The sequence below is a fragment of the Pogona vitticeps genome, chromosome 1, assembly GCF_051106095.1.
Source record: "Pogona vitticeps strain Pit_001003342236 chromosome 1, PviZW2.1, whole genome shotgun sequence".
Taxonomy (NCBI): domain Eukaryota; kingdom Metazoa; phylum Chordata; class Lepidosauria; order Squamata; family Agamidae; genus Pogona; species Pogona vitticeps.
In genome coordinates this window covers 274713363-274741141 of record NC_135783.1, presented here as the reverse complement: position 1 = coordinate 274741141, position 27779 = coordinate 274713363, and the positions used below count along the sequence as shown (strand labels likewise).

At 39.1% G+C, this 27779-nt stretch overlaps 2 protein-coding genes and 1 long non-coding RNA gene across 4 annotated transcripts in view; 1 reads left to right on the top strand and 2 right to left on the bottom strand.

Annotated features, from left to right (window-relative positions):
• The window catches only part of LOC144585842 (uncharacterized), a 757174-nt gene that overhangs the window by 624706 nt on the left and 104689 nt on the right, over positions 1–27779 (bottom strand). The gene's annotated exons all lie outside the window — the stretch shown is intronic.
• ANO3 (anoctamin 3) overlaps positions 1–27779 on the top strand; it is a 339659-nt gene that overhangs the window by 286525 nt on the left and 25355 nt on the right. Inside the window, exon 14 of the mRNA XM_072985871.2 lies at positions 4103–4163. Coding sequence (XP_072841972.2) covers positions 4103–4163 — 61 coding nt within the window. The remainder of the gene's footprint in view (positions 1–4102; positions 4164–27779) is intronic.
• Positions 920–27779, bottom strand: MUC15 (mucin 15, cell surface associated). 2 transcript variants are annotated; one of them, XM_072985870.2, is made up of 4 exons: positions 24745–27779; positions 14784–15443; positions 13806–13961; positions 920–10839 (listed from the first exon to the last, which is right to left on the bottom strand). In XM_072985870.2, exons 2-4 carry the CDS (start codon positions 15409–15411, stop codon positions 10676–10678), a joined length of 948 nt encoding a protein of 315 aa, XP_072841971.2. In that variant the 5' UTR covers positions 15412–15443; positions 24745–27779; the 3' UTR covers positions 920–10675. The 2 variants fall into 2 exon arrangements, with proteins under 2 accessions (XP_072841971.2, XP_078239170.1); XM_078383044.1 differs by lacking the exon at positions 24745–27779 and having other exon boundaries at positions 14784–21604.

Below are 27779 nucleotides of genomic sequence, written 5' to 3'. Positions count from 1 at the left end.
TCTTCCGGCAATCTTAATTCTGGCTTGGGATTCATCCAGTCCTGCCTTTGGTATTATACATTCTGCATATAAGCTAAATAAGCAGAGAGACAGTATACAGCCTTATTGTACTCCTTTCCCAATTTTGAACCAATCAGTTGTTCCCTATCCAGTTCTAACTGTTGCTTCCTGTCCCACGTATAGGTTTCTCAGGAGATAGATAAGGTGGTCAGGCACGCCCCTTTCTTTAAGAACTTGCCATAGTTTGTTGTGGTCAGCACAGTCAAAGTCTTTTCATGTGTGTAGTCAATGAAGCAGAAGTAGATGCTTTTCTGGAACTCTCTAGCTTTCTACATAAACCAGCGCATGTTAGCAATTTGGTCTCTAGTTTCTCTGCCCCTTCAAAATCCATCTTGTACTTCTGGGAGTTCTTGGTCCACATACTGCTGAAGCCTACCTTGTAGGATTTTGAGCATAACCTTGCTAGTATGTGAAATGAGTGCAATTGTACAGTATCTATCTATCTATCTATCTATCTATCTATCTATCTATCTATCTATCTATCTATCTATCTATCTATCTATCTATCTATCTATCTATCTATCTATCTATCTATCTATCTATCTATCTATCTATCTATCTATCTATCTATCTATCTAATTTGTTTGTTTGTTTGTTTGTTTGTTTATTTATTTATTTATTTATTTGACTTATATACCGCCCCATAGCGCTACAAGCACTCTCCAGGCGGTTTACTATTTTAATTATACAGGCTACACATTGCCCCCCCCCCCCGCAAGCTGGGTATTCATTTTACCAACCTCGGAAGGATGGAAGGCTGAGTCAACCTTGAGCTGGCTACCTGGGATTTGAACCCCAGGTCGTGAGCACAGTTTTAGCTGCAGTACAGCATTTTAACCACTGTGCCACGAGGCTCTTCTATTTATTTATTTATTTATTTATTTATTTATTTATTTATTTATTTATTTATTTATTTATTTATTTATTTATTTGATTGATTGATTGATTGATTGATTGATTGATTGATTGATTGATTGATTGATTGATTGATTGATTGATTGATTGATTGATACCCCACCCATCTAGACCAAAGGTCTACCCTGGACCAAGGTAGTTGGAGCATTCTTTGGCACTACCCTTCTTTGGGATTGGGATGTAGACTGATCTTTTCCAGTCCTCTGGCTACTGCTGAGTTTTCCAAACTCGCTCGTATATTGAGTGTAGCACCTTAACAGTGTCATCTTTTAAGATTTAAATAGTTCCACTGGAATGCCATCACCTCCACTGGCCTTGTTGTTAGCCATGCTTTCTAAGGCCCACTTGACTTCACTCTCCAGAATGTCTGGCTCAAGGTCAGCAACCACATTTTCTGGGTTGTCTGGTACATTCAGATCTTTCTGGTATAAGTCTTCTGTGTATTCTAGCCACCTCTTCTTTATGTCTTTTGCTTCTTTGAAGTCTCTACCATTTTTGTCCTTTATCATGTCCATCTTTGCACAAAATGTTCTTTTCATAGCTCCAGTTTTCTTGAACATATCTCTATTTTTTCCCTTTCTATTATTTTCCTCTATATCTTTGCATTGTTCATTTAAGAATGCCCTCCTGTCTTTCCTTGCTATTCTTTGGAAGTCTACATTCCATTTTCTGTAACTTTCCCTAACATTTTGTTTCCCTTCTCTTCTCTGATATTTGTAAGGCCTCGTTGGACAGCCACTTTGCTTTCTTGCATTTCCTTTTCTTTGGGATGGTTTTTGCTGCCTTCTGTACAATTTTACAAGCCTCCATCCAGAGTTATTCAGGCACTCTGTCCACCAAATCGAGTTCCTTAAATATGTTCTTCACTTCCATTGTGTATTCAAAAGGGGATTTGGTTTAGATTATATCTGACTAGCCCAGTGGTTTTTCCTACTTTCTTCAGTTTAAGCTTGAGTTTTGCTTTAAGAAGCTGATTATCAGAGGCACAATCAGCTTTGGCCCAACCACTTCATTAGCTCTGCAGCTACTCATACTTGTCCTCCACTCTTCCTCAGTAGCATGTTGGATGCCTTCCGACCTGAGGGGCCCATCTTCCAGCATCATATCTTTTAGCCATTTGTTTCTGTCCGTGGAGTTTTCCTGGCAAAGATACTGGAGTGGCATTGCCAGTTCCTACTCCAGGTGGATTGTGTTTAGTCAGAACTCTCCACTATGATCTGTCTGCCTTGGGTGTCCCTGCACGGCATAGCCCATAGCTTCTCTGATTTACTCAAGCCCCTTCGCCACGACAAGGCAGCAATCCATGAAGGGGTTAAAATATATACATATATATATATATTTGTAAATGGTATATCACTGAATTGGCTTGAGGCAGCAGGAAGCTGGGTTTTATTGTGAATTTATTTAGTGGTATCATTTCCCCCTGAATAAAGGTTTTATTCTGCAGCAGCTCAAGCAAAGTGATAGCTAATCAATGTAAGTTTGTTACTTGCAATCACACATACAGGAACTGTACACAAACTGAGCAATTCTACCCTCACTTAAAAAAAAAATTGCTCATGCCAGGGACCCAAAAGTGTGTGGGCCAGTTTTGCAACTGATTCTTGCATTGTATGGTTACCAGAACAGGGAGTGAACCTGCCTGTCCCCAAAGTGGTTGAAACCTAAAACAAAGTGCCGTCTGATTGCATCCTTAGGTTCCTGTCAGTTTGGACTGTATTTTAAGTCAGTTGGGCTCTGAAAGTGGCAGAAGATCTGCTGTTTTGCCCTTAACGTAACCCCCATTTTATTTATATATTAGATTTATATAGCACCCATCTAGAATGTGTCTACTCTGTGTGGTTAATAGTTGATTGTTGAACTAATCTTATTCTCTGCTCATTTTGAGCTGTCTTTGGTTTCCATTTATTAAAGTTGGTATAGCCCTGCTAGGTCCGATGAAATTTCTAGCCCCTTTCAGAGCTTCCCCAAAATCATGTATTCACTGAACACACAGAGTAGGTAGTGCAACCATTATCACTGGCGTCATAAGCAGTGTCAGTGAGGAGTCTAATATGTGGCTTCAGATCTTCCAAAAATAAAGTCAGAGGAGCAGAACCTTCAAGCTGGGGAACTACTGAATTTGGCCCACCCTCCAAACATTTACTGAATATATGAATCCCACCAAGGTATTCTGCAATAAACATTAAAAGATGTACATGGGAAGGGGAGTGCCTTAGCCTCACCCTCTGTCCTCATTTTCCCTGTGTGGAACAAGGCAATCTGAAAAAGAGAGCTTGTGTGATATATGCAGGTTCTCAACACAAACATAAACCTGATAAATCAGAGGTCTCAATCACATGGGCTGCCAGGGGTGCTTGGACAGGTTCTGTACCCTTTCCTCCAGTGCCAGAATGTCTTGATGTTCTGCTTCTCATGTCCTCAGGGTGAGCTTTGTTACATTTCTGTAGCCCATTCCTCTAAATATAGAAATATGCCCTCTGTTTTTGCACCAAATAAAAGAAGCACGGATGCTGTATATTTGAGTCCCTATTATTCTTCATATGCAACAGTCAACAATATGGTATTTAATGTGACATTGCGGCACTTAAGTGCATTAACTGTTCTGCCAAGACCTCTAATTAGTGTCTCAGACAGTTCCCCACCCCCCAGTGCAAGACATTTAGTATTGCTGTCCCGGGAGAAATTGCATTGTTAATTACTAGCCTCTTAAAACCTTTTGGAAAATTCATCTGGCAGTTACTGGCTTATCTCTTTGCAAGAGAAGATAGTCTGCCCATTGTAAAGAATGAGCTCCCACACATCCCAACATTTTGTAACATGCCCCCAAAAATAAAGGGTTGTTCAGTTTTGTTTTGTTTTTTAGTCTCAAAAACTTGCACAGAGAATTTTGTGGCTTCTTTTTGTTTGCCTAACACTAAAACAGAGTTTTCAACACAACAGAGGTGTTGTATACTTCTTGTGCATTACACTATCTAAGTGATAAAATAGGTTAATTTACCCCTTATCCTGTCCAGCTTCCATAAAAAAGTTTATGCAATTAATTATATTATTTATTCCTGTAAAGGGGATTTAACGTTTTAATTTCATCCATTGATTTGCATGGTGTTTTTTTCTCTCTCCTAAGGTCACACACTTATTTGACAATGGAGGGACTGTCTTCTTTGCCATTTTCATGGCCATCTGGGGTAAGTGCTTTTCTCCATCTGTCACCGGGCAAGAAGGAATGAAAGGTTACTCTCAGTGGTGCTTGACATTCGAAATGAACTTTAAGAGGAAAAAAAATGTTGAATTTGTTTTTATTCTGTGTGCCTGGGATAGGCATTACTACACATTTCTGAAACTTGTTCAGATTGTTTGAACTTGTTCATTCTTTATGAGAACACAATGACATGACATTCTTTGGGATGGTGTTCTGGATGCCAGGGATGGGTGGCTTCAGTGTGTCATTGTATACATTCTCTTCACAGTCTGTGGTCCAAATGAGGGACCTCACACCAAAATGTTTACATTAAACTCCCCACACAAATACATACACAGCATTTGGACCCAAGCCTTCACTGATAGCTGCTAAGAGTCATTTCTAATCCTGATTAAGATAATACACTCTTCAGAAACACAAGTGGCCGGTGTAGTATCTCTGTTGTCTCTGACTCTGAACTGCTGGAGATCAGGCTGCTTTCAGCTTGTGAAAGAAAGCAAAGTAAAATCTCCGAAAAGTACATGGCTTGAGTGTTCATTAAAAGGCTTCAGAAGGATTATTCTCTATTTCACAAGTGCAGTCGTTTCAGTGCTAAAGGCAAGATGGAGCTCAACAGCCTGCCATGAGATTAAAAGGCGTCTTTACTAAAAAAAAAGCAAGTCATGTTTTTTTAAAAAATGCTGCTCAGTTAGGCTGAATTATAACACTGCAAAAAAAAAAAAAAAACCCAAATGAAATGACACACATTTCTCACATTTAGGATGATTAAACGGAAGTAAAAATCCTGCAGCCAATGTTTTCGCTGGTAAATCCTAGCATATACAATTCTCTTTGAAGGCTAGAGGGACTGAGGGACAGGGGAGGTGAAGGACTCTGCTTCTCTTGGCCTTGAGCAGCTTCTCTCCACTCCCTGACAAAAATACAGCCTCTCTCTGAGCCCCTCCTCTTCCATCCTTTCCCATCACTGCCCTTTTTTTTGTCTCCTGTCCTGAAGCACCTCACTTCCCCAAGAGATGTGCTTTTTGGCTCCTTCCTAAGCTGCCCCTCACAGCAGTCCCCTTCCCTTTCCCCTGTGCTTCTACCCATTTTAAAAAAGGGATTCTAGCCCCTGTCCTCTAAGTTAGCCTGCTGTGCCCAGGTGGAAGATGTGTTTCATCATCAGTGTTAGAAGTAAGTTTCAACTGTCAGTTTGGGTTGCTTTTATACACAGAATGAGGGGAAAGGGCACCCTGCCATCTCTCTGTGGCAGCCAAACATCTTGGACTGGCTCTTCCTGGAACTATTTAAATATCCACATGTGAATTTCAAGATTCTGGTTTTATCTCCCCAAATCTTCTTTGAGATACTGCAATCCTGTATTGGGCTGTCCCTGTCATGAGTGAGTCAGTCACCTCCAGGAGCAGCGGGCACTAGGTATAGCAAATCTCCTGCTCTCCCTTCTCCGGTGGCCCTCGTAGATGCCTTGCCACTCTGTGAAAGTCTATGAACTGGAATTTCTGGCCACCTGTGAATGTTGCAACTGCTGCCGCTGCCTCATCGTCTTCCTTTTCCTGGAGCACAGCCAACTGCCCCTACCACCACTTCCTTGTCAAGGAGGGAGGAATGTCCTCCTGAATGAGAGGCACTTTCCTTCCCACTTGAGGTAGACTGATTCTCTCACATTCATACTAATTGTGATGATAACATTATTATTATTTAAAAAGTTGTGTCTAGAGTACACATATTCTGCAGCATCCTCACCATCAGTCTTAATAAACGGTTGTTGTAGGTTTTTCAGGCCGTTTGGCCATGTTCTGGAAGTTTTTCTTCCTAATGTTTCCCCAGTCTCTGTGGCCGGCATCTTCAGCTGTGGGATCCCACAGCTACAAATACTCAACAATCCCACACACTACACCAGAACACAGACATAGTTCTGACTCCTGTCCTCTGAAGATGCCAGTCACAGAGACTGGTGAAATGTTAGGAAGAAAAATCTCCAGAACACGGCCAGACAGCCCAAAAAACCTACAACAACCATCAGATCCCAGCCATGAAAGCCTTCGAGAATACAGTCTTAATAGAGTTTGTCTAGAATCAGTAGAAAATAGATTGCAAACAGAGACTTCGTACAAGCGTCAGATTGTTGTATATATTCCTATTTGAATCCTAGAATATGCAATGACAACGCTGATAAATGTTACAAAGTGGCATTATTATCCTAATATGCAAACGAACAGTTATTGAATTCCAAACATGTAGGACTGTGAATGGGAAGGGGAATCCAAAATAAATAATATGTTTGCAAAGATAAGCAAGTGTAATGCTTGTATTCTCAAAGGCTTTCACAGCCAGGATCCGATGGCTGTTGTGGGTTTTCCAGGATGGTTGGCCATGTTCTTAAGGTTTTTCTTCCTAACGTTTGGCCAGTCTCTGTGGTTGGCATCTTCAGAGGATAGTAGTAAGAACTCTGTGCTCTGGTGCAGTTTGTTGGATAGTTCAGTATTTATAGCTATGGGACCAGCTTTTTGTCCTTTTTGAGAGATTGGGTGATTATGGTAATCAGCATGTTTTTTGTTGTGGGTGTATTGTTGTGATAAGGGGGAGAGATGACCTGTCATTGTGATTGATGGGTATCATTAGCTAGTCTTTTGTATGCAGTGATCACTGGTCCTTGTGACTGGGTAGAGTTTGTTAACATTTTGCAGGCTGTATTTTTCAGTGCTGGGAGTGAGGCCTTGTTGAGTTTTAGACTTTCTTCTTTTTTGTTGAAGCTCTGCTGGTGTTTGTGGATTTCAATGGCTTCTCTGTGCAGTCTAACATAATCATTGCTGGTGTTGTCCAGTATTTCGATATTTTGAAATAGAATTTCATGTCCAGCTTGTTTTAGGGCATGTTCAGCTACTGCCGATTTTTCCAGTTGTTTTAGTCTGCAGTGTCTCTCATGTTCTTTGATTGTCGTGTGGATGCTGCATTTTGTGGTTCCAATATATACCTGACCACAACTGCAAGGTATCCGGTATACTCCTGCAGTGGTGAGGGGGTCCCTTTTTGCTGACTGTAACATTTGTTGTATTTTTGTGGTGTGCCTGAATACTGCTTGTAGGTTGTGCTTTTTCAAAAGTTTTCCCATGTGGACCATGGCCCCTTTGATGTATAGAAATACTGTATTTGGGGGTGGCTGTTTTTCCTCTTCAGTTTGGTGTTGTTTTCTTGATTTGATGGCTCTTTTGATTTCATTCTTGGAATAGCCATTTGCCTGTAGGGCCCAATTCAGATGGCTGAGTTTGGTGCTAAGAAATTGAGCTTCACAGTTCCGATTTGCACGGTCTACCAGTGTTTTGATTATGCCTCTTTTTTGCTGTGGGTGGTGGTTGGAGTTTTTGTCTAGGTACTGGTCTGTTTGTGTGGGTTTTCTGTAGACCTTTTGTCCCAATAGGAGGTCAGTTTGTGTATGACCATTACATCTAAGAAACGGAGTTGGCCCTCTGTTTCTTTTTCCATGGTGAATTGTATATTTGGGTGGATGCTTCTTTAAGGGAAAGCCATGTCAACAGATCAACACAAATCCATTGAAGACCAAAGCTAGGTGGGAGAACAGGACAGACCTATGAGATTTGTTACATTTACACACATAGCTTGTTATATTTTTGGCATTTATTTTTATTATTTATTTTATTTAAAACATTTCTACCCCGTCTTTCTCCTTAAGGACTCAAAGTGGCTTACATCATTCAAAGACAATATTTAAAGCCAAAAACAACAAGTATACAAATACTAAAAAAGGACGAAAAAAGTATCATCGTAAATGATGGTAAACAGAAGCAACATCAAAACACATTCATAGCAGCAAGGCACAATAATCCATTTAAGAACCCCACTCAGGCAGTGGGGAATTAAGGGAAAGCTTGCTTGAAGAGAATAGTGGTTGGCTTTATCGATTTGTATAACCTCCTATTTGCCTTGCATGTTTGCTTAGAAGGGGCCTTGTATGCTTTGTAGAAAGTGCATATTAGCACATTTTTAGGAGCTTTCCCTGTAGAATCATCTGTAGTCTCCTGAGACTGCACCATATGTGCAACTATGTTCCTGACAGGAGCAACTGAATGGTTGGTCTGAGCAATGCAAGCTTTATGGCAAGTTTCTTACTATTAGCAAAAGAAAGAAAGGAAGTCCTTCAGGGGGAAAACAGCTGGTATTTAGGAACATCAGTAACACTACAGTGGAATACAGCTTCTACATGGGCCACTGTGTTTACCATTCTGAGCTGAGAGATCTAGGTTTTTGGCTTGTTGTACAGCCTTTATTTTCTTTCCTAGCTATTCTGTTTGGTAGAAGTAGTATGTATAGTCAAGAAGAATGTCAAGATTTGTAATCACAGCTTGGTTGTGACCAGAACAGGTGAGTCCATTTAAATTTTGGGTCAAGCCTCCTCCCAATTGACACATGAGCTGCCCATATAGCAGCAAATGATTATGTGTACTTTCTCATGACCTCTACTAATTCCTCCTTGCTATAACAGGGCACACATTTCTTCTTGCTAAATAACAAGGCTTATATTTCATTTCCACTGAAAGCTTTAGATAACACTGAGGAAGTGGTTGTGGTTCCCCACCCCAGAAATAGGACTGGAATCCCTTCAAAATGTAACATTTGACTGAGGATTCATCTTGACTAGCAAATGGCCCTCACATATTTCTCATGTAATATTTACAATTTCTTGCACTTAAAGACTTGCACAGCTTGTGAGAACATAAAGCCCACCAGCTATTGGGAAGTACCATCTGGAAGTGCAAAACAGGGAGGGGATATATAGAGCATCTGCCAGGCCATAGTATATGGCTGGTGGCTATAGTCTCCATGATGGATCAGAAGGCATGCAAGTCTGCTCTACACAGTTATCAAGCAGGTGCAATTTTCTGGCTCATTTCCAAACATCTTTTATGTGCCAAAAGTGATGTTGAAGTTAATCACTCTTCTGCCAACTATAAAAATATGCACTGCAGATAATAAGTGTGTAGTATAGAAAGGGAAATTATAATAATTTTGGTATCTCCTGTTGATTTTTAAGGTCTCAGTAAAAGTTGACACCATCATAAAATCACTCACCTATTCAAAAATCTGTTACTTGAGAAAATTGTCTAAGTATAAATCTTCTTAATTTTAATGATGATCTTAATCCTTTTCAGGGATGTTTGCTCTGTGAGGCAGAAAGTGGGAAAAGTACAACTAGCACTAAGATTATTAATTAGTGGTGTTAGTACAGTAGTTACTTTCTATTTTTGTGGTACTGGCCTCATTCCATTTAAAAGCCAAATATTAGAAACATAATTCTTTCAAAAAAGTTAGTAATTTAATTTTAAAAAAATTCATGTCTTGATTTTTGCCATCCATTTTACTCAAATCTTCTCTTCATGCCTTTGTATAAACTGTCATAGGACCATCCAATCCAATATTCTGTTTCCAGCGACTGCTTCTTAGATGTTCCTGGATGTGCACAAGCAGGGATATGCAGCATGTGGTAGTCTAAAGCAGGATGTTTCCATTCTGGAACTTCCATTTATCTAGCATGGCTACTAACATTTGAAGACTGTTCTGGCACACTTTTTAAAAATCATGGATGTGCAATTTTGGCCCTGTAGATGTTACTGGACTGCAAGTTCCAACAGCCATAGCCAGTGTACCCAATGGTGAGGGAAGAGTTATTTAAACAACTGGGTTATACATCTCATTACATAATAATTACCTTGGGTGGAGGGATGACTCATGACCGGGGCCAGAGGCAGTGCCTCCATCCAAAAATGTTGGGGTTGGGGCCCCATACCAGTCCACAAACTAGTGGACTGGGTATAAATATGAAGAACCTGAATAAGGCTCTTTCACATGTACAAGTTCCTGAATTGATGAGTACACAGAGCCTACACCATATATACCTGAATTATCTACTACAATGGTTGCTATGGGTTTTCCGGGCTGTTTGGCCATGTTCTTAAGATTTTTCTTCCTAACGTTTCGCCAGTCTCTATGGCTGGCATCTTCAGATGTCCTCTGAAGATGCCAGCCACAGAGATTGGTGAACCATTAGGAAGAAAAACCTTAAGAACACGGCCAAACAGCCTGGAAAACCCACAACAACCATCGGATCCCGGCCGTGAAAGCCTTCGAGAATATCTACTACAAATTAAAAATAATAGGTAGAACTTTTAATTTCCCATGAAATTAATATCCATGAAGCAGTAACACTGACATAGAGTACTCCACTCATGTATTGGTGCACCACTAGCCCATGGAATAGTTCCCCCCCCCAAAAAAAAGGTTGAATGAATTTGTAAACAAAGCAGGGACCAACAGAGATTGCTTTCACACATTATCCAAAGCTGTGCATATCAGCTGACAAAATATTAGTGCTACCTGAAAACATATTTCAAACCATTATGGATCCATATTTTTAATACACACTAAAACACCAGACAAGCATGGGTGTGAATTTTTTTTTTCAGTTGGTTGCACTTTTTCAGGATACTAGCTTGCAAGGGGTGTTGAAGTCATCTCATCCATTGGAATTGTATCATGTGGTGCTTCTTTGCTGTTCTGGGCTGCCCTCTCATTGGCTGTTGCAGGGTTGTAGTACGACAGATCTCCAAGGCTTGTGTCTAAAGGCTCAGGTGCATTGTCAAGTCGCAGAACTGCAAGATGTATCAATAGATATATAGAGACTTTAATAAAATATATCCCTCATGCTTCAAATTATTCCCAGAATCCAAGATTATTCAGAAGGAGTAAACCTGGCTTTTCTTTTAACTGATTCATAGTGCTATTATAAGCATGTATAATTACCGGTAATCCCTATTGAGTTCAATAGGACATATTCCCAAATAAATAGGACCACAGTATCCACAGGGACTGATTCCAATTCAACACCACCACCATAGATGCGGAAAACTGTGGAAATGCAAACCCTATATATATATAGCATAGTCTCTTATTCTCTCTAGTGGCTAGTTCTGGTAATACACCTTAGGACCACATATTTCAGAGGGGTCTTATTTAATATTTTCAGGCAGGGAATAACTGAAACTGTGGGTACTGATCCTGAGGATACAGTGGTCCTACTGTATAGGATTGCAGCTTAGCAGAGTATCCGCAGGTTGCAGAAATACCACTATGTCATTCATAGTTTAATGCTCAGTAGAGTCAATTGTATCTTAAAAGTTCACAACTAAACATAAAAGACTTGATGCTAAACAGTCTTACAGAGATCAATTTGGGATACATTCTAACCCTATTAGAATATCTAATAAAAGTGGGGAAAAAAACATTCCTTCCTTCCTTGTCATTTGTAGGCTGCCTTTCTCCTGATGAGGGGATTCAAATTGGTATATCACATGCTAAGGGTCATAGTGACTTCACAAAATATTGGCTGAAATCCTATTGGCATAAATTTAAGCCACTCAAGACAGATGATATCATCATCTGGGTATGGATGCCTTTCAAATTAAAACTTTCCTATCCTCTCCTTGAGGTTCTGAGGCTCCCTCAGGATGGTGCTGGGGAGCCTTTAATATTGGAAGATCACTGCCTGTGGTTCCACCGCCTGATCAGAACACTAGCAGCAATCTGATGATGATTTTCCTGTATTCCCTGAATCTAGGACTAACACACTTCACCTAAGCATCTGACCTACCCATGCAGTTATTAGCTGTATATTGGCTACATAAATAATAGATTATGTTGAAGCACCTCCTCTGAAATGTGTTCTTGTTATTTACAACTGCCAATTTAATATTATAATGATATAGCAAGTATATTAATGGGATATTACACTAATGTCAATGGGAGAACTTTGTCCCTAATGCTGACTATTGCACTGGGTTGTCAGGTGGGGGAGAGATGACTGTTTTTAATGAGAACATAGATGGAGAATGAAGGCCCAGATCCCTCCACCCCTGATGCTGTGTCTATCGCTGCATTACCATCCCAGTCTGCTATTTAGTTAGTTAGTTGAATATTTTGACTGCCAGTCACATTGTTAGTATCATATATAGTCAGTCCTCCTTACCCAAAGCAAACTGTAGTAGTCTGAGTTTCAGTGCAAAGTTTTCACAGGGACCTCCTTTTGGGAATTTATATTCTGGCTTTGCTGTTCCTCACTTTGTTTATGGCAGCGATCCCCAAGATTTTTGGGGCTGTAGACCGGCTGGGGGCAGCAAGTTCCATGTGCAGGGGGTGGGGGCACACCATGCTCACACAGTAGGTGTGTTGCACTTGTGAGGGGTGCAACCCCCCATGTGAGCATGACACACCTATCGCAGGCATGACACTCCCCGCATGAGCGTAACATGCCTACCGTGGGTGCAACATGTCCCCCCTTAGTGTGACACCCCCCCGTGTGAGCATGACACGCTCCCCATACAAGCGTGATATGCCCACCGTGCATAAGTTCGGGATCAGAGATCCATATCCGCAGCCTAGTTCCAGCAAGTCCAAGGACTGGCACTAGGCCGTGGACCGGGGGTTAATGACCCCTGGTTTATGGAACAGCTTGTAAATGAATTTATGTGCAGTTTTTCTGGCAGAATATATCAATCCATAGACTACTCTTAGGAGGTGGATCCTTCACATTTTGAAACGTAGATTTGTTCCCACTAAAGGTCCCATTTTGACTGCTTTTCTGCTGCTAATAATTGCACAGGGTATGGAGTAATGTCACCCTCAGTACAATAACTAGTACAATAAGTCTGAAATTCAAAGGCATAATATGCCACCAGTCTGTTTTAGTTCCATGCTACAAATAATGGAAAAGCCATGACAAACTTAATAAGTGCCATTTGGAGATTTGCTCTGAAGCATTATGAGATAATATTTTGTAAGGAGCAATTTATGGGTGGGATTTGTTGTAATAAAAGCACTACATTTGAGGTAGAAAAGGATGTTGGTGTGTAATATTTGTTTTCATTTTTCATGACTGTATGAAGTAGAATTTGCATCTGTATGCATTATGGCTTGGTCCTTATTCCACTTCATTTAAAAATTAATTTTGTTTGCATAGATGATATTGCCATTTGAATAAAACAAACCTTTCTATGCATGTATGATGTTTGTCACAATACAATCTTTAGATCATGTATTAAATTGTACTTTTGCTTGCCTGCATGCAGGAGCACTTAAACTGATATGTGAACATCATTTTATTTTATTTTATCCACCTTTTGAGGGACTTCAGAGTAAAAGGGTTTGTATGTGGTGGAGAAGTAGATGAGGAGCAGGAGTTTACTCATGGATGGAAAGTTATTTTGTCCCCCTGCTTTCTTTCCTTTCCTTCTTCCTCCCAGCTTTGGCCAGAATCTTTTTGTGTAGCTATGCAAAGGGTGTAACTTCTGGAGGCAAACTGCCAGAAGTTAAGAAATAATTACATACATTATCAGTTATATGCTGAGTCACACAGCTCAGTATGCAACGGATAATAATGTCTTTAAGGCAACCATTTGGCAAAAGCTTTTGGACTTTTGAGTAGCATCTTAGCTAAAAAGAAAAAAAAGCTGTTTGGTGTTTTGGAAATGCAAGCAATATGGCTGTTTGCACAACTCAACACTATCATAAATAAAAGCAATCAATGCAACTATAAGCTCAATTTGCTCCAACATTTCATTACCTGGATCATTTCTTGTGTCATCGTAAAGCCTCTGGTGTCCAAATGATTCAGATTTTCTTTTTGTACACATAAAATATCCAGCTAGGCCGATTAGTGCTGATCCTAGCACTGCGCCTACAACTGCACCAAATACAACTGCTCCATGGTTGTGATTTTCTGAAGGGGGGGGGGAGAGAGAGAGAGATTTTAAGCAATGACATCACTCTTGCAAAGCTTTAGGATTCCCCTGTCTTGAAATACTGAAATTTTTCATTGAGCACTCCTTCTTTATAAGGATGATAGCATTCCTTTGGATACTGATTGTATGGGAAAGATACTAAGAAAGTAGTAATGGAGATAAGAGTCTTCACCACGATTATACAAGGAAAGCCACATGCCATATGCACCAGCTAATAAAAATGCCAAGCTCGTATAGAAATGTATGGCATCCATGCCAGTTCTCACATACAGAAGTGAGGAGCTGAATGCTGGCATATTTGTCATGTAACAGTGAATTCTTCTTAATGAAATTGAGAGTAAAATGTTTCAACTGCCATGCCAGTCCCCAAATGTGAAGCTATCTGCTTTCTAAAGTCAAATAAGCTGCATCAATGGGCCATATGTATACATGCATATTAACAATTCACTATGTTTGTGTAACTAATGTATTGTGTAGTAATAGGTGTGGAAGCTGATAAACATTTACAAGTAGGCATACCACATGTAAAGGGGGGGGGACACAAAAGAGATGAGCAAGAAAGCCAGATAATGAAGAGGTCTGTTTATCTGTACAGCTAATTCAAGCCTTTGCAGTAACTGTATTAGGGCAATGTCTTAGCTATACGTTTTGTAACTGAAGTGTACAATGTGAGAGAAATGCAAACCACTAAACAGAACTACTTGGCTTCTGTCCTGAGAATTCTCACTATTTTACAGGTCTTCCATAATTTTAAAAAAACTATCGCTAAAAGTTTTTAATCTTTTCTAACTTCAGCATACCTTGTTGGTGTTCTCTGGCTTCTGAAGAACCACCAGTAAAACTGAGGTGCGGACTTGTTTGTGCAATTGTGTCTCTTGTAACAACAGTATTTTTTGTGGTCATAGTTGTGGGAGAATCATTTGTTAGATTGTTGTTGATATAAGTGGTTGTATCAGTCTTTTGTATTTCTCTAGGGGACACCATGGAAGTAAAATTAGCAGTGGCTGTGGTGAAATTCACTGTTGCTGTTTCTGAGGAGTTGACAGAGATTGTTGCTAGCAAGTCACTGCTGGTTGTGGTCATTTCTGAAGGAGGCAATGTTGTGTTGACATTTGCAGAAAAGTAAATTTCATCTTTTGTGGTAAAATTTGGCCATTGTGTAGTTTGAGGCAGTAAGACATCTTGAGAAGTTGCTGCTATACTGCTGTTGCTTTCAGAATTACTTTTTGTTACTGGATTTATTGCTGCATTGCTGTTGACATTTCTGGGTGATGTAGGAAGTGTTGTTTTAGAAGCCCCTGTAGGCGCTGATGTACTTGTAGTGATACTGTTTAAGCTGTCTGTAGAGTTGGCATTGACAACTTTGTGTCTGATCCACTGTAAGCTACTCAACAACAATGTTAACATCATTCCCTTGGAGATCAGCATTGTAACCCAAATATTTCTTTGATATGAAGATTCTGTGGAAAAATTAATAAGTCTGTATTTAAAAGTAAACATTTGAAGGGTCATAAGAATTTGCTCATTTGAAGAAATGATTTAATACATTTTTAAAACATATTTTGCTGTTCTGGTCCCTTGACTGTGTCCAGGATATACTGTATTTTTCTGTTTATAAGACAACACGAAGTATAAAACAATCCCCCTTTTCTAACCCCAAATTAGAAAATCCAGGGATCAAAGGGCTCCCTTTTTGCTTGTCTTGGCGAAAGGTAAGCCAAGCAACTGTCAAAGTGACTGCCGCTTTTCCTCCTCTTTTGAGAAGGCACTGAGCTTAGCAAAAAGGAAGGAGAAAGGGAGCAACGCCTCTCCTTCCTTTTTGCTAAAGCCCCGTCCCTTCGCGAAAGGCAGTGGTAAAGAGCTGCTTTCTGTGTATAACACAACCCTCAATTTTTTTCTCAAATTATTTAAGGAAAAGTGTCATTTTATACACAGAAAAATATGGTAGTTGTGAATCTAGATGCTTCTAGTCCCAAAGCTTTCTTTGTGGCATTTTCTGCCTTTTTCATTCCCTCCCCACAGATTTTCCAACCAGCAAAATGTCCTTAGCTTCTCACAAAATCTTGTGAGTAATTCCATAGACAAATTCTTTCTTCCCTCCATTATGACAGAAATGTTCTGGTGGATTATGGTTATCACCTGCACATGTTAGTGAACGGGAAATATTTTGTTACTCACCATAACCTGATGCAACTAGTGGTGATATGAGGAAGTGAAATAGCTATATAAAGGAGGGCAGGCCTTGCCATTGTTACATGTTTGATCAAGACAGTGCATTTGGAGGATTTTCCAACCAGTGAGGTAACAGGCACTTTTTCTCTCATGATTTGTGCATTTTGTGTAAAATGTCCCAGTACAAGCACGTTCATGTACACAAATGCACACGCATGTATGTACGCGCACACACACATACACACACACACACACACACACACACACACACAGAGAGAGAGAGAGAGAGAGAGAGAGAGAGAGAGAGAGAGAGAGAGAAAGGAAGCATAAAAAGATAAGGGTTTTTTGTTTTAAAAGGCATAGTGAATCCATCCTGCCTTTGTTAGATCCTGCAAGAATGCACATTTACCACATTTTCCAATAACGTGGATTTTACAGAAATGAGAAATGCAGTCTTGAAAATGAGCCAAAAAAAAAAAAAAAAAGAGTACAGCCAGCACGCGTTTATTTTTGCCCCACTCTTCATGGTTGAAGCCAGGCAATATTTGTATGGCTCAACTGGAATTGCTGGCCCTGTTCCCTGATTTGGTCCTAATCCCGCACTTTCCAATTTTCAATACTGTAAGAGTCTCTTTTTTCACAGCTCAGTTGAATAGAAAGTACAGTTTTGTTTCTTTTTTTATGATTGAGGACACATTGCTCTTATTGACAAGACCTTAATATCTGTCATTACTTGGGAGCTAGATGGAAAGCAGCCTACATTTTTAAAAATGTATTATTGTGTATTGCCAGCAACTGTTTTCTCCCAAATTCATGTCTCCACTTTCTGCTTTCTGATAGCCAAACAAAGGGGTGGAAAGTGAGGGAGAATGTGCACAGATATGCCAGTCACTTTACTGGTGATGTAGCTCCCTGAAGGAATGGCACATATTTACAATGTGGTTTGGCCGCAGAATCGAGAAACTTTTATATTTTATAATATCCGAGAAGGGAAGAAGCTAATCAATAGTGAACAGATCCATTCTTATGCAAAATAAGTGTTTATTACTTCATTGAGTTTCTGCATTTAATTAATTCCTTCCCCCATTCTGTAACTTTGTGGAAAAGGCAATCATACAGACTAATTACATTTAGATATGGGATATTCACATTTATCTCTCAAGGAAGACGAATATGAATATTGCTGTGAATAGCCCAGCTGGCACTTCTGACCACTCCAGCAAGGAGGCAAGATGAGTCCAAAGGACATAGCCACCTATGGTGGCAATATTTTTCTCCCCTGGGAGACGAATATGAATATCCCATCTCTAATTACATCCCATCTCTAATTACATTCCATTTTCCAAAACTGGGAAGAGTTATTTGTTTGTTTGTTTTTTTAATTTCTGACACTCTCTCTTATATGTTCTGACTGTTTCATGGGAGAACTTGCTTTAATAATAATTATGTGTCATCATCTTGATGGTGACCCATTCTGAAATTGCCGAGGAATGAAGTACCAAGAAGTGGCTTGTTATTCACTTCATCTAGTGGCATTAAGACTACGCATCTTGCCCAAGGCTACACAGGTTGTCTCTTCACGCAAGAGTCACTGTAGAGAATCAAATCCTGACACTCTGTACTCCATCTTGTCCACCCAGGACTATCTACACTTCTTGTATTCTTGCTATTGGATGTCTTGTGTCCCAGGTCAAACAGAAAGGTGAGATATAATTTAAACAAACAAATGAACAGGATCAAACTGTTTATCAGTCATTTTATGTATGTTGCTATTCATATGAGACAAAGCAAGTGTGACTGCATGCTCCCCAGAAGCCTACATTTACTGTATATATTACTTTAATGTACATCAGCAGATGTATTAGGTTATAGTTGTACACCCTTATGTGTACAGTAGGACCGTTATCCAAGGAATTAGTATCCACTTATTCACTTATTCACGGTCTAAAAATATTAAAAGGAAAAAGGAAAAAAATATTTTTACATGTATTACCAAAACCAATCACTAGATGGAGCCAAAGACAGTCTGATAAATACTTGTTAGTGAAGAATACTGTACATAGCATAGTATCTGGCCCCCTCTAGTGGCCAGTTCTGGTAATGCATGTGAAAATAGTTTTGTCCTAATTTTTTCCCTTTTACCCTGCTATTTATCTATCTGTTTGTCCGTCCGTCCATCGGTCCGTCGGTCCGTCCGTCCGTCCGTCCGTCCGTCCGTCCATCCATCCATCCATCCATCCATCCATCCATCCATCCATCCATCCATCCATCCATCCATCCATCCATCCATCCATCCATCCATCCATCCATCCATCCATCCATCTATCTATCTATCTATCTATCTATCTATCTATCTATCTATCTATCTATCTATCTATCTATCTATCTATCTATCTAGTGTTCACTATTAATCTATCTAGTGTTCGCTATTATCCAGTTTTCAGTGTCCGGTGGGGGGACTTAGAATCAATCCCCAGCTGTTATGGGGATCTTACTGTACATGAAAATTATAGTAACATAGCATTGTGCAGGTGTGCTACCTGCAAAAATTCCTGCAGGTGCTTTTTCATTTGTAAATAATGGAATTATTTGCTAGAAAGTCTCTGTATATACATTCAGCAAATAATTCTATTATTTCCAAATACTAGAGTAACTGCAGGGCTTTTCATTAGTTGTGTCCCGTCAAGTAAGAACTGACATAGCAACTTTAATAGGGCTTTCAATGTAAGTGAGATATTTTAAGAGGTGGTGTTACCCATTCCATACTCCCAGTGAGTTTCTTTGGCTGAGTGAGGATTTGAACCCTGGTCTCCAGAGTCCTAGTTCATCACTCTGTCCACTAAGACACACAGTTCTTAGGAAGGGACAAACCTGCATCATAGTGTGCTACCATAACTTTTGTGTACACAGATGTGTATAGAACTATAACACTTCTGCTGGTGATTATTAAAATATTATATTTGCTGCCCAGAGTAGACCTTTGGTCTAGATGGGCGGGGTAGAAGTCCAATTTAAAAAATAAGGTTTCTTAGAAGCAAGCACTCCCCCCTTATCTTGCCTCTAAACAAGACAAGATGGAAGATGCTTGCTCCCCAGAAACCTAAATTTATTGTTTTCATGTACAGCAGCAGACTAATACACTTAACATTAGGTCTGTTCCTGCTTGCTTGCTTGCTTCCTTGTTTGAATTATATCTCACCTTCATTTCAGAATAGGGACACAAGGCATTTCACAAGAATAATGAAGCAGATATAGATACAAACAGACAAAAGGAAGTGCAGATGTAAAGAGACAAGAATTATAATGCTGAAATTCTGTTAAAGCAATTAAAATATTGCTAAATTAAAAAGCAAATTTTAAAAATACTTCATAGTTTGGGCAGGCTACTATGATATACTACTTTCAACATGTAGTTCCACCTTAAATATGTCCCCTTGAACTCTGTGGCTAGAATTCACTTACATACTCAGCCAGATAAGGACAATCACAAAAGTGTTTCTCACTCTCTTGACAGGTTATTTGCCTGAAAGGGCAAGCACTGATTGTGACATCAGTCATAAGACCAGTCATGTCTTATGGAGCACTTCAGAAGAAACAGAATTTACCTTATATACAAATAAACATGGATAGGATTTTCGGTCATGAAACTTCAAAATGCTTAACTTAGTTGAATCTTACTCCCTATGTTCATTATAATCTTCTTCACGTATTATCTGTGTTGCAGAAAGAGTTTCCATGTATGGAGAGATTAGTGTCCATTAATGTCCCTGCATGGAACCTGAATACACAAGAGTTTATTCATTTTCCCAATGTGGATGCCTGTGCCCAATGCATACATATCTGACGATGCTAAATTTCATTATGCCAAGGATGGAAGTCTGGCCCTCCTACATCTGGAATGCATGCAGATAATATACAGGGGACTTGTTTCCTCCTCCCACTTAGGTTTCTCCTCCATGGTGGACTTAGTCTTCCAATGACGTCTTCCCTTGATTTTAAAGTATTTTGAGATATTTAGCAAATGAGGTCAGAATATATTTATAGAAATCCTCATTTCTTTTCTTTGCAAATGTTCAGCCTACAGCCAAATGCAAAATAACAACTGATTATTTGCTAGATTTGATTTTGTTCTAAATAGAACTACAGTTTTTAATTGGCTCAATTCTTTTTCCCCATTAAGTGGTAGTCTTCAATATGTAATTAATCTGCTTATCCTGGGTTACAAATATATTGACCAGGTATATAAAACTGTCATATTCTGTGTTCACATTTTTTTCCCACAGTATAAATGATAATTATAAAACCACAGGAAGAACAAATAAAATATTAAGTAAGCTTTTAGTATGCTCTCAAGATTTCCGTTCCAGGCTTATCCGTGCTCGTTGTTTTCCTCTGGCACAACTCACTTTTCTTTCTATCAATAGGCATTTCATTACCAAACAAAGTGAGTTTTGTCATATTTTTTATTTTACCTTGGCTGTAAAGTGAAACCCCCAGGAGAAATTACCAAAAGTTCACTTAGCTAAAGCTTTCATTTATAGTGCCTGATTCTGAAATCACTGTACTCACAAAACAAAAGTCTTTTGTGTGGGGTATCCTTGACACTATAATTTTCCACTTGGGAAGAAAAGGTGGGGGGGAATGGAGCATATTTATAGTTGTATTATTTCTAGAAATCTTTTTATTTCTAATAATTGAATGACTTTCCCTTTTTTAAAAATCCTCTTCTTCCCTTTCCTTATTCTTCTATTGATTAAAACAATTTTTAAGCATACATAGTCTCTTGAGACTGAAGGATGCCTACAAGTGCGTGCACATATATTTTCACATACTCTTTACAGAAAAGATGGAAATTTAGTATTCCTTTTATCTACCTTCTATTCTCCATATTTGAATTTTGCCTCCTCCACAGTATGGTTTCTTAAAGTACTTAAAAATAATAGAAAGGAAAAAAATGAAAATCACACAAAAACTATTAACTTAATATATCTGTCTATATAGAACAAAATCTTACTTGTCCGCCTGATACACCCCAAGGGGCTTGAAATTAATGTAATAATTGTTGATTTATAGTGTATTAATTTATGAATCTACTAATCCTTAATCTTATTTCCAGCTTCATTAAATTAGCCATATAAAGTGAGATGTAAAGAATGTCAATGTAAGTTGAGGGTTCTGAAAAGGACAGAGAAAACTACTGCAGTACAGGGTTACACCAGAGCATTTCTTAACAGCAAATGCTTGGGAGATTTATAAGCAGCTATGTCTACCTTTTAACTGGAAAGAACCAATATGAAAAAAACCACAACTTCTGGTCTCTGTGCCTGCTTCTAGATGTCACTGATGCAGACAGACACCATTTACAAGTTTTGCTCTCATTCTAGCTCTCCTCCCTGAAGTACCCCAGTCAGGAGACACTGAATTCTGTGCCCTCACTACTTTTGCTGCCAGAGTGTCTTTAAGTTTCATTTCTCAAGAAATCACTCCAGAATGCCTGAGAAATAAGTTTCACTTTCTCTTCTTCTTTTAGCAAGCAGGAACTTAGCCATTTGCTTTCTAATACAGTATATAAAAGTAAACTGCACTCTGAATATTAGGAATTATTATTACAGGTATTTGGAACCTCCACTGCCTTGTGGCTATATCCACTCATGGAAAAGGCTTCAGGAGTTAACCTCGAGGCAAAATCCGGAGTTGGAGTCCCGAAGGCAGCATGTGTCGTTCTGCCAACTCTGCGACATTGCTGGAACCAGTTGTATTGGCTCTTGCCTTTCCATTGGACCATTTCAGCAATGTGGAGAGGGGGGATCTGCTGCTTGGGTAACAGCCTATCCTCCATATTACCTTACCCGGGCTTCATGCTCTGGAGAGGACACTCCTCGATTCAGAGCATGTTACCATAGTCTCTCGAGACTGAAGGATGCCTATGCATTTGGAACTCTCAGATTCAAATTTGGGTATACTGGAACTATCCAAATATGGCACTATTTAGTAAATGCCAAATATTTCCCAATCTTAATACTTACCCCTAGAACTAATACTCACATAAACCAATGGTAAGAAAATGGCATTGCTGCATCAGCAGCTTCCCATTCCTTGAGATGAAGGTGGGATTTTGTGACCTCTCTATCATGAGTCATGAGGTGGGGTAGGCAAAGACAGAGAGAACATCAGAGCTGCTTTTACTCCAGCTGATCATGGGAAAGAGCACAATAAACAGGCCCAGAATTTAGGTAAAACCTAGCTAACAAAGAAATATGACAAATAATATCTCTGTGTGTTGACAGCCGGACAAGCAGCAAAATGCAACTAGCAGTAGCTGCCATTTTTGCTAGGGTTTATGGTTCTTCCTGTAGTTCCCATGACATGTGGGGAGGTTTTTTTTTAAGTCTATGGTTATGGCCCACCTACAAGAAGGCTCATGAGTAATGATCGGCCTGTGCTTCAAATGGCTCAACTCACACAAGTATTTTTTTTTTTAATTCAACCCTCTTCCCTCACTCCTGGGTTTTGGGAGTGCTGACGGTGCACACTCCGAGCAAACATGAAAGCATAGTTGCATTGATCCAGTGAATCCTGACACCAGGTATGCTTCTATGAGATAGGTGTGTGGAGAAATGTGCCTGGACGTCAAAGCCATCCCACACCCTGCTTCAGTGCTGCTTACTCTGATTGGTCTCCTTGCCTGGAGATGCAGCAGTATCCTGAAGCATCAGCTGCTTCCCTGAGAGCTGACAACCTCAGAGGGGCTAAAATTACTTCACTGTCCCACTGGGCAGGGCACCATTTAAAGATGGCAGCAGATCATGTGTGGTCACTTAGGGCCATAGGTTTTGGGTGCAGGGAAAGAGAGACCAGTGTAATTTATTTGAACTTTTTAGCTGCTTTTTCTTAGCAGTTGGTCAATTCTTCTTGATCATTGCTTATTCTGAAAAGATGTACTGTATGTTGATGTATGTGTATACACATACACAAACATACTGTACATAATATTAAGGTTGTTGTTAAATGTGTTGCATGTTTGTATATGATTATGATGATGATGTCTCCAATACTTTCTCTGCCCATTTTGATTCTCCAAAATGAGATGCTATCATTACAATCAGTTAGATGGGTCTATTTTTACCAAAGGGACAACAAGTCTTTTTCCTTCACAGAAAGTCGTGTTTTTGTTATTATGAGATGGAAAAATAAAATAGCCACATCTTTATTCTAACTGCTGTTTTGAATTTCTGGTAAAACTCCCTTTTGCTGCATAATAGAAGTACAGTGGTGCCTCGCTTAACGGTGATAATCCGTTCCAGGAAAATCACTGTTAAGCGAAAACGTCGTAAAGCAAAAATAAAAAGCCCATTGAAACACATTGAAAACGGTTCAATACGTTCCAATGGGCTAAAAACTCACCGTCCAGCAAAGATCCAGCCATTTTCGGTGCCTGTATAGTGAGGAATCCATCCCTAAACACAGCGGGGAGCCATTTTAATTACCCAGTGGCTATTTTGAAACCACCGATCAGCTGTTAAAAAAACATCGTTTTGTGAAAAATCGGTTCCCAAAGCAGGGAACCGATCATTGCAAAGCGAAAAACCCTATTTAGACCATTGTTTTGCGATCGCAAAAGCAATCACAGAAACATCGCTGTGAAGCGGATTCGTCGTAATGCAGGGTAATCGTAAAGCGGGGCACGGCTGTATGAAGATTCATAGAGGAGAATAGCTACACATTCCCCAGAGTCCACCGCCTTCTCATTAACTGGCACTTATTCAGAATAAGCTTTATTGTTTAAAACCACAATATCAACAGCCACGCAAAATTGCACTGACATCATATATCTATACATAAATACAAGTTGAAATAACTTCCCTTCTCACCACTACCAAGGTGAAATAAGTACACAATATGAAGGAAAGTACAGTACACTGTCTTTATAATATTATGAGCACTGGAGAGATGTACAATATTCCTCTATATACCGAGCTGAATTGGAGTGGCTGGACAGCTCAATGGAATTATGTCAGTGAAGTAATTTATATATTATATATTATAAGCTATAAAAGTCTTGTCTTTTTTCTGTTTTAAGTGACAGCACTTAAATGTCAGGGTTTTTTATGATTACAGGTGCAACTGTACATGCTCATGTACAATTTTGTGACAGTCTGATCTTTAATCTGCAGTACGTAGCTATAGCTGCACAGGTAAATGAGGAAATCTTAATTTTAAAAGCAGTGGACCAAATAATATGCAATATCCATGGAGACAGAATATTCTCTAACAGTAAAAAGTACAGTTCTGCATATTGGGAGAGTGTGCAGAGTCAACATATGATAGCACCGACTAACAACTTTCAGCAAAATCTTACTTCAGTCCTTGAAAAGTATGTCTGTGAAAGTGTGTGTTAATAAGGGAACAGTTAAAAGCGGAATGGAAGATTTAAAAGACTGAACAATTAGCTCTTCTTTAGAACTGTGCCAGGCCATTGCCAAACCAACACTTCTGACAGTTTTTAACTGAAGATTGCAGAGATATTCCATGGAAAAGTTAATCCAGGCGAGATCATTAAGTGAAAGTAATCAACAGGAAATAGCTTACCTTTTCTTCTCAGCAGCAATCTTAAGGAAAATGGTAAAATATTTTTTCTCTTTCCGGGAGTGCAATTGTAGAGTGCTGAAAACAGTAGAATGCAGGTAGTGTAAACGTATCAGCATTGCGGTGGCCAGGAATGCACAGAGAAAATTAAATTAGGTGGGGCTGTATTTCTCTGGGTGTAACAGAGCACCTGAGAACCAGAATGACCAACTTCTCAGCTGTCATTGTTGAGACTTACAGAATTGGTTGAGTTCACAGAATTGGTATAAAGTGGAAGAATAATTCTGCTGCTCCTGGAAAGTTGCAGATGGGTTCAAAGTGAGGAAATGTTTGCCTATTCTGTCTTCATTTTTTTAAAAAAATGGAATTAGCAGCCACTCTTTCAGGGAAGAACTATAACTTTTTAAAGCTATTAAAAGGTCTTTTAACCTACTTGCTATGTACTCCAAAGTAAAAATGATGACAAAATTAGCTCTTTGTTTTGTATTATTTCACTTTGAAAAGAAAAAAAGAAAAGCAAACCTTAAAATGTTTAATAAAAGATCTGTCACAGCCTTAGCCAACAAACTGCGTTCAAATTTGCTTCAGAAAGAAAGAGCACTTTAATTAAACTCCATATTTGCATTTTGCAAACTGAATAAAGAATATTTTTTCTTTGCTTCTATACATTTTCTAAAAGCTAACTAAGCTTTGCACTAGTGCATCTGTTGAGCAAAGAAGAAGACAGACTTTACAGTAATCAGAAGCAAAGGATGGTATAGCTTCTCCCCCATTAAATTCATTAAAGAATGATTTTCCATGTTCTGTGAAGGAGGACTATTATCCAATTTTCCTGGACCTGTGACAAGCTGTACTTTAACCAAAACCCTTTCTAGACTAAAATTAACAGCACACAACAATATTATTCCTCATTACCCAACACGGATTTAAACCCAGTTGTTTTGAAACATTCACACCAGTACTGGAACAAGGGTGAGGGCAGGAGGTGACCTTTCCATCCTCTCCCTCCCCCACTGAGTTGGTGACAATCACACCAAAACAGGTTAAGGCATCATCCTTGAGTAGAGTTCACTTCTAAATATCACAGTCTATCCAATGTGAAGGATCTTTTGATCCTCAGGAGAAGCTTTGAGGGGACTGCAAGGTGTGGAGAGGCATAAACCTTCTTATCCAAGCTGATAAACTTTTGAATAATTTGCAAATATGGCTTTATCACATAGAAGCTTAGCATAGTAAGTTGCACTAGTGTATATCCATTAATAGGCATGGATTTGGTGAGTTAACTCCTCCATAAGTTCCACTGATTGAAATGGAGCTGTGACTTTCTATGCTAAAGTAAGTCACAGTTAGAGAAAGCCTATTTGAATCAATGGGACTTATGGAGGAATTGAATCTCCAAATCCCCATTGATTCACATGGGCCTACTATAGTGTACAGAGGTGCCTCACATTACGATGTTAATTTGTTCCAGAGAAATTTAAAAAGCCCATAGAAACGCATTAAAACCTGATTAATGCGTTCCTATGGGCTTGAAACTCACCATCCAGCGAAGATCCTCCATAGGGCAGCCATTTTCACTGTCCGTGCAGCGAGGAATCCGTCCCTGAAAACAGCGGGCGGTGGCCATTTGAAACAGCCGATCAGCTGTAGGAAAATCGTTGTTTTGCGAGAATCAGTTCCCAAAGCAGGGAACCGATCATCGCAAAGCGAAATTACTCCATAGGAAACATCATTTTGTGATTGTAAAAGCGATCGCAAAAATTTCATCGTTATGCGAGTTCGTCGTTTTATGAAACGATTGTAAAGCGAGCCACCACTGTAGTTTACTGTTAAGTTCGCCTTATATCTTCTTACTATTGGTATTCCTTTTTGGTGATGTATTAATTTTAAACCGCCCAGAGTAGACACGTTCTAGATGGTCAGTACAGAAATCTAATAAAACAAACAAACAAACAAACAAACAAACAAATAAATAAATAAATAAATAAATAAATAAATAAATAAATAAATAAAAATTTTGATGGCATGTGAGTGGATACCCAACCTTGATGCCAGGAATTTCCCTGACTGGCCATGGAGAATACATGGGTGTTTTTTTTGGGGGGGGGGGAGAATGTGTCTAATCAGCCTTCTCTATTTTTTTTTTCTAGTAAAATGGTTCAGGTTGGTCATGTTATAAGAAAAGACACAAACACATGCTGATGTGACTACTGATGAATGTCAGGAAGTTATTTGGCATGACATGCTAATTTGATATGAACTTCAAATGAGAAGTCACACACCCACAGCGCACACAGACACATGTCCCATACTACACATCATGCATTTGTTTGCATGATAGGACAGGTTAGACCTCAGCTTGTGCAGATACAGACACTGACACAAGAAAAGCAGTCAACTTTGTTTCTGATTTATTTATTTGAATGTCATTCATTTTATGTACAGTTTACCCCCCCTTTTTTAAATATGTATTGTTAAAACTAATTGCAATTAAAGGATGAAGGAAAGCAATGATGTTAATAGGTACAATGTTATGAAAATTGCACAGATGGACAAAATTCCTGTCAACCTTATTGCAGCAATATAAGTCAGACTCTGACCATTCTCAATGGACCTGGACAGTGTGCCAGTTTCTACTATTTATGAAAATATTCCTCATACTCCTTTTTTAAAAGCCAATGAGTATTCTTCTTCTAGCTAGAAGATATGTATATTTATTTCTCAATCAACAAACTGGTTATAGCTTATATATTATCTTTCTTCCCTCATCCTATTAAAAAGAGGATGTAATAGGTACCTGAAGCCTGAAAATTTAGAGAATGCCTTCTGAATGTGTAACAGACACTGATTTACTGTGCTAAGGAGTCTAACCTCTCTAGAGAAGTTTTTGGAGGTTCAGCAGGGAATTGAAATGGCAAGATCTTTTAAAATCTGGTTTTCAGTTTTCAAATAAAGTTTTGAAAATTTCTATATTCTACTTTCAAATTTTATTGGTTTAATTATTTGTCACTTTAAAATATTTTTATATACTGCCTTGA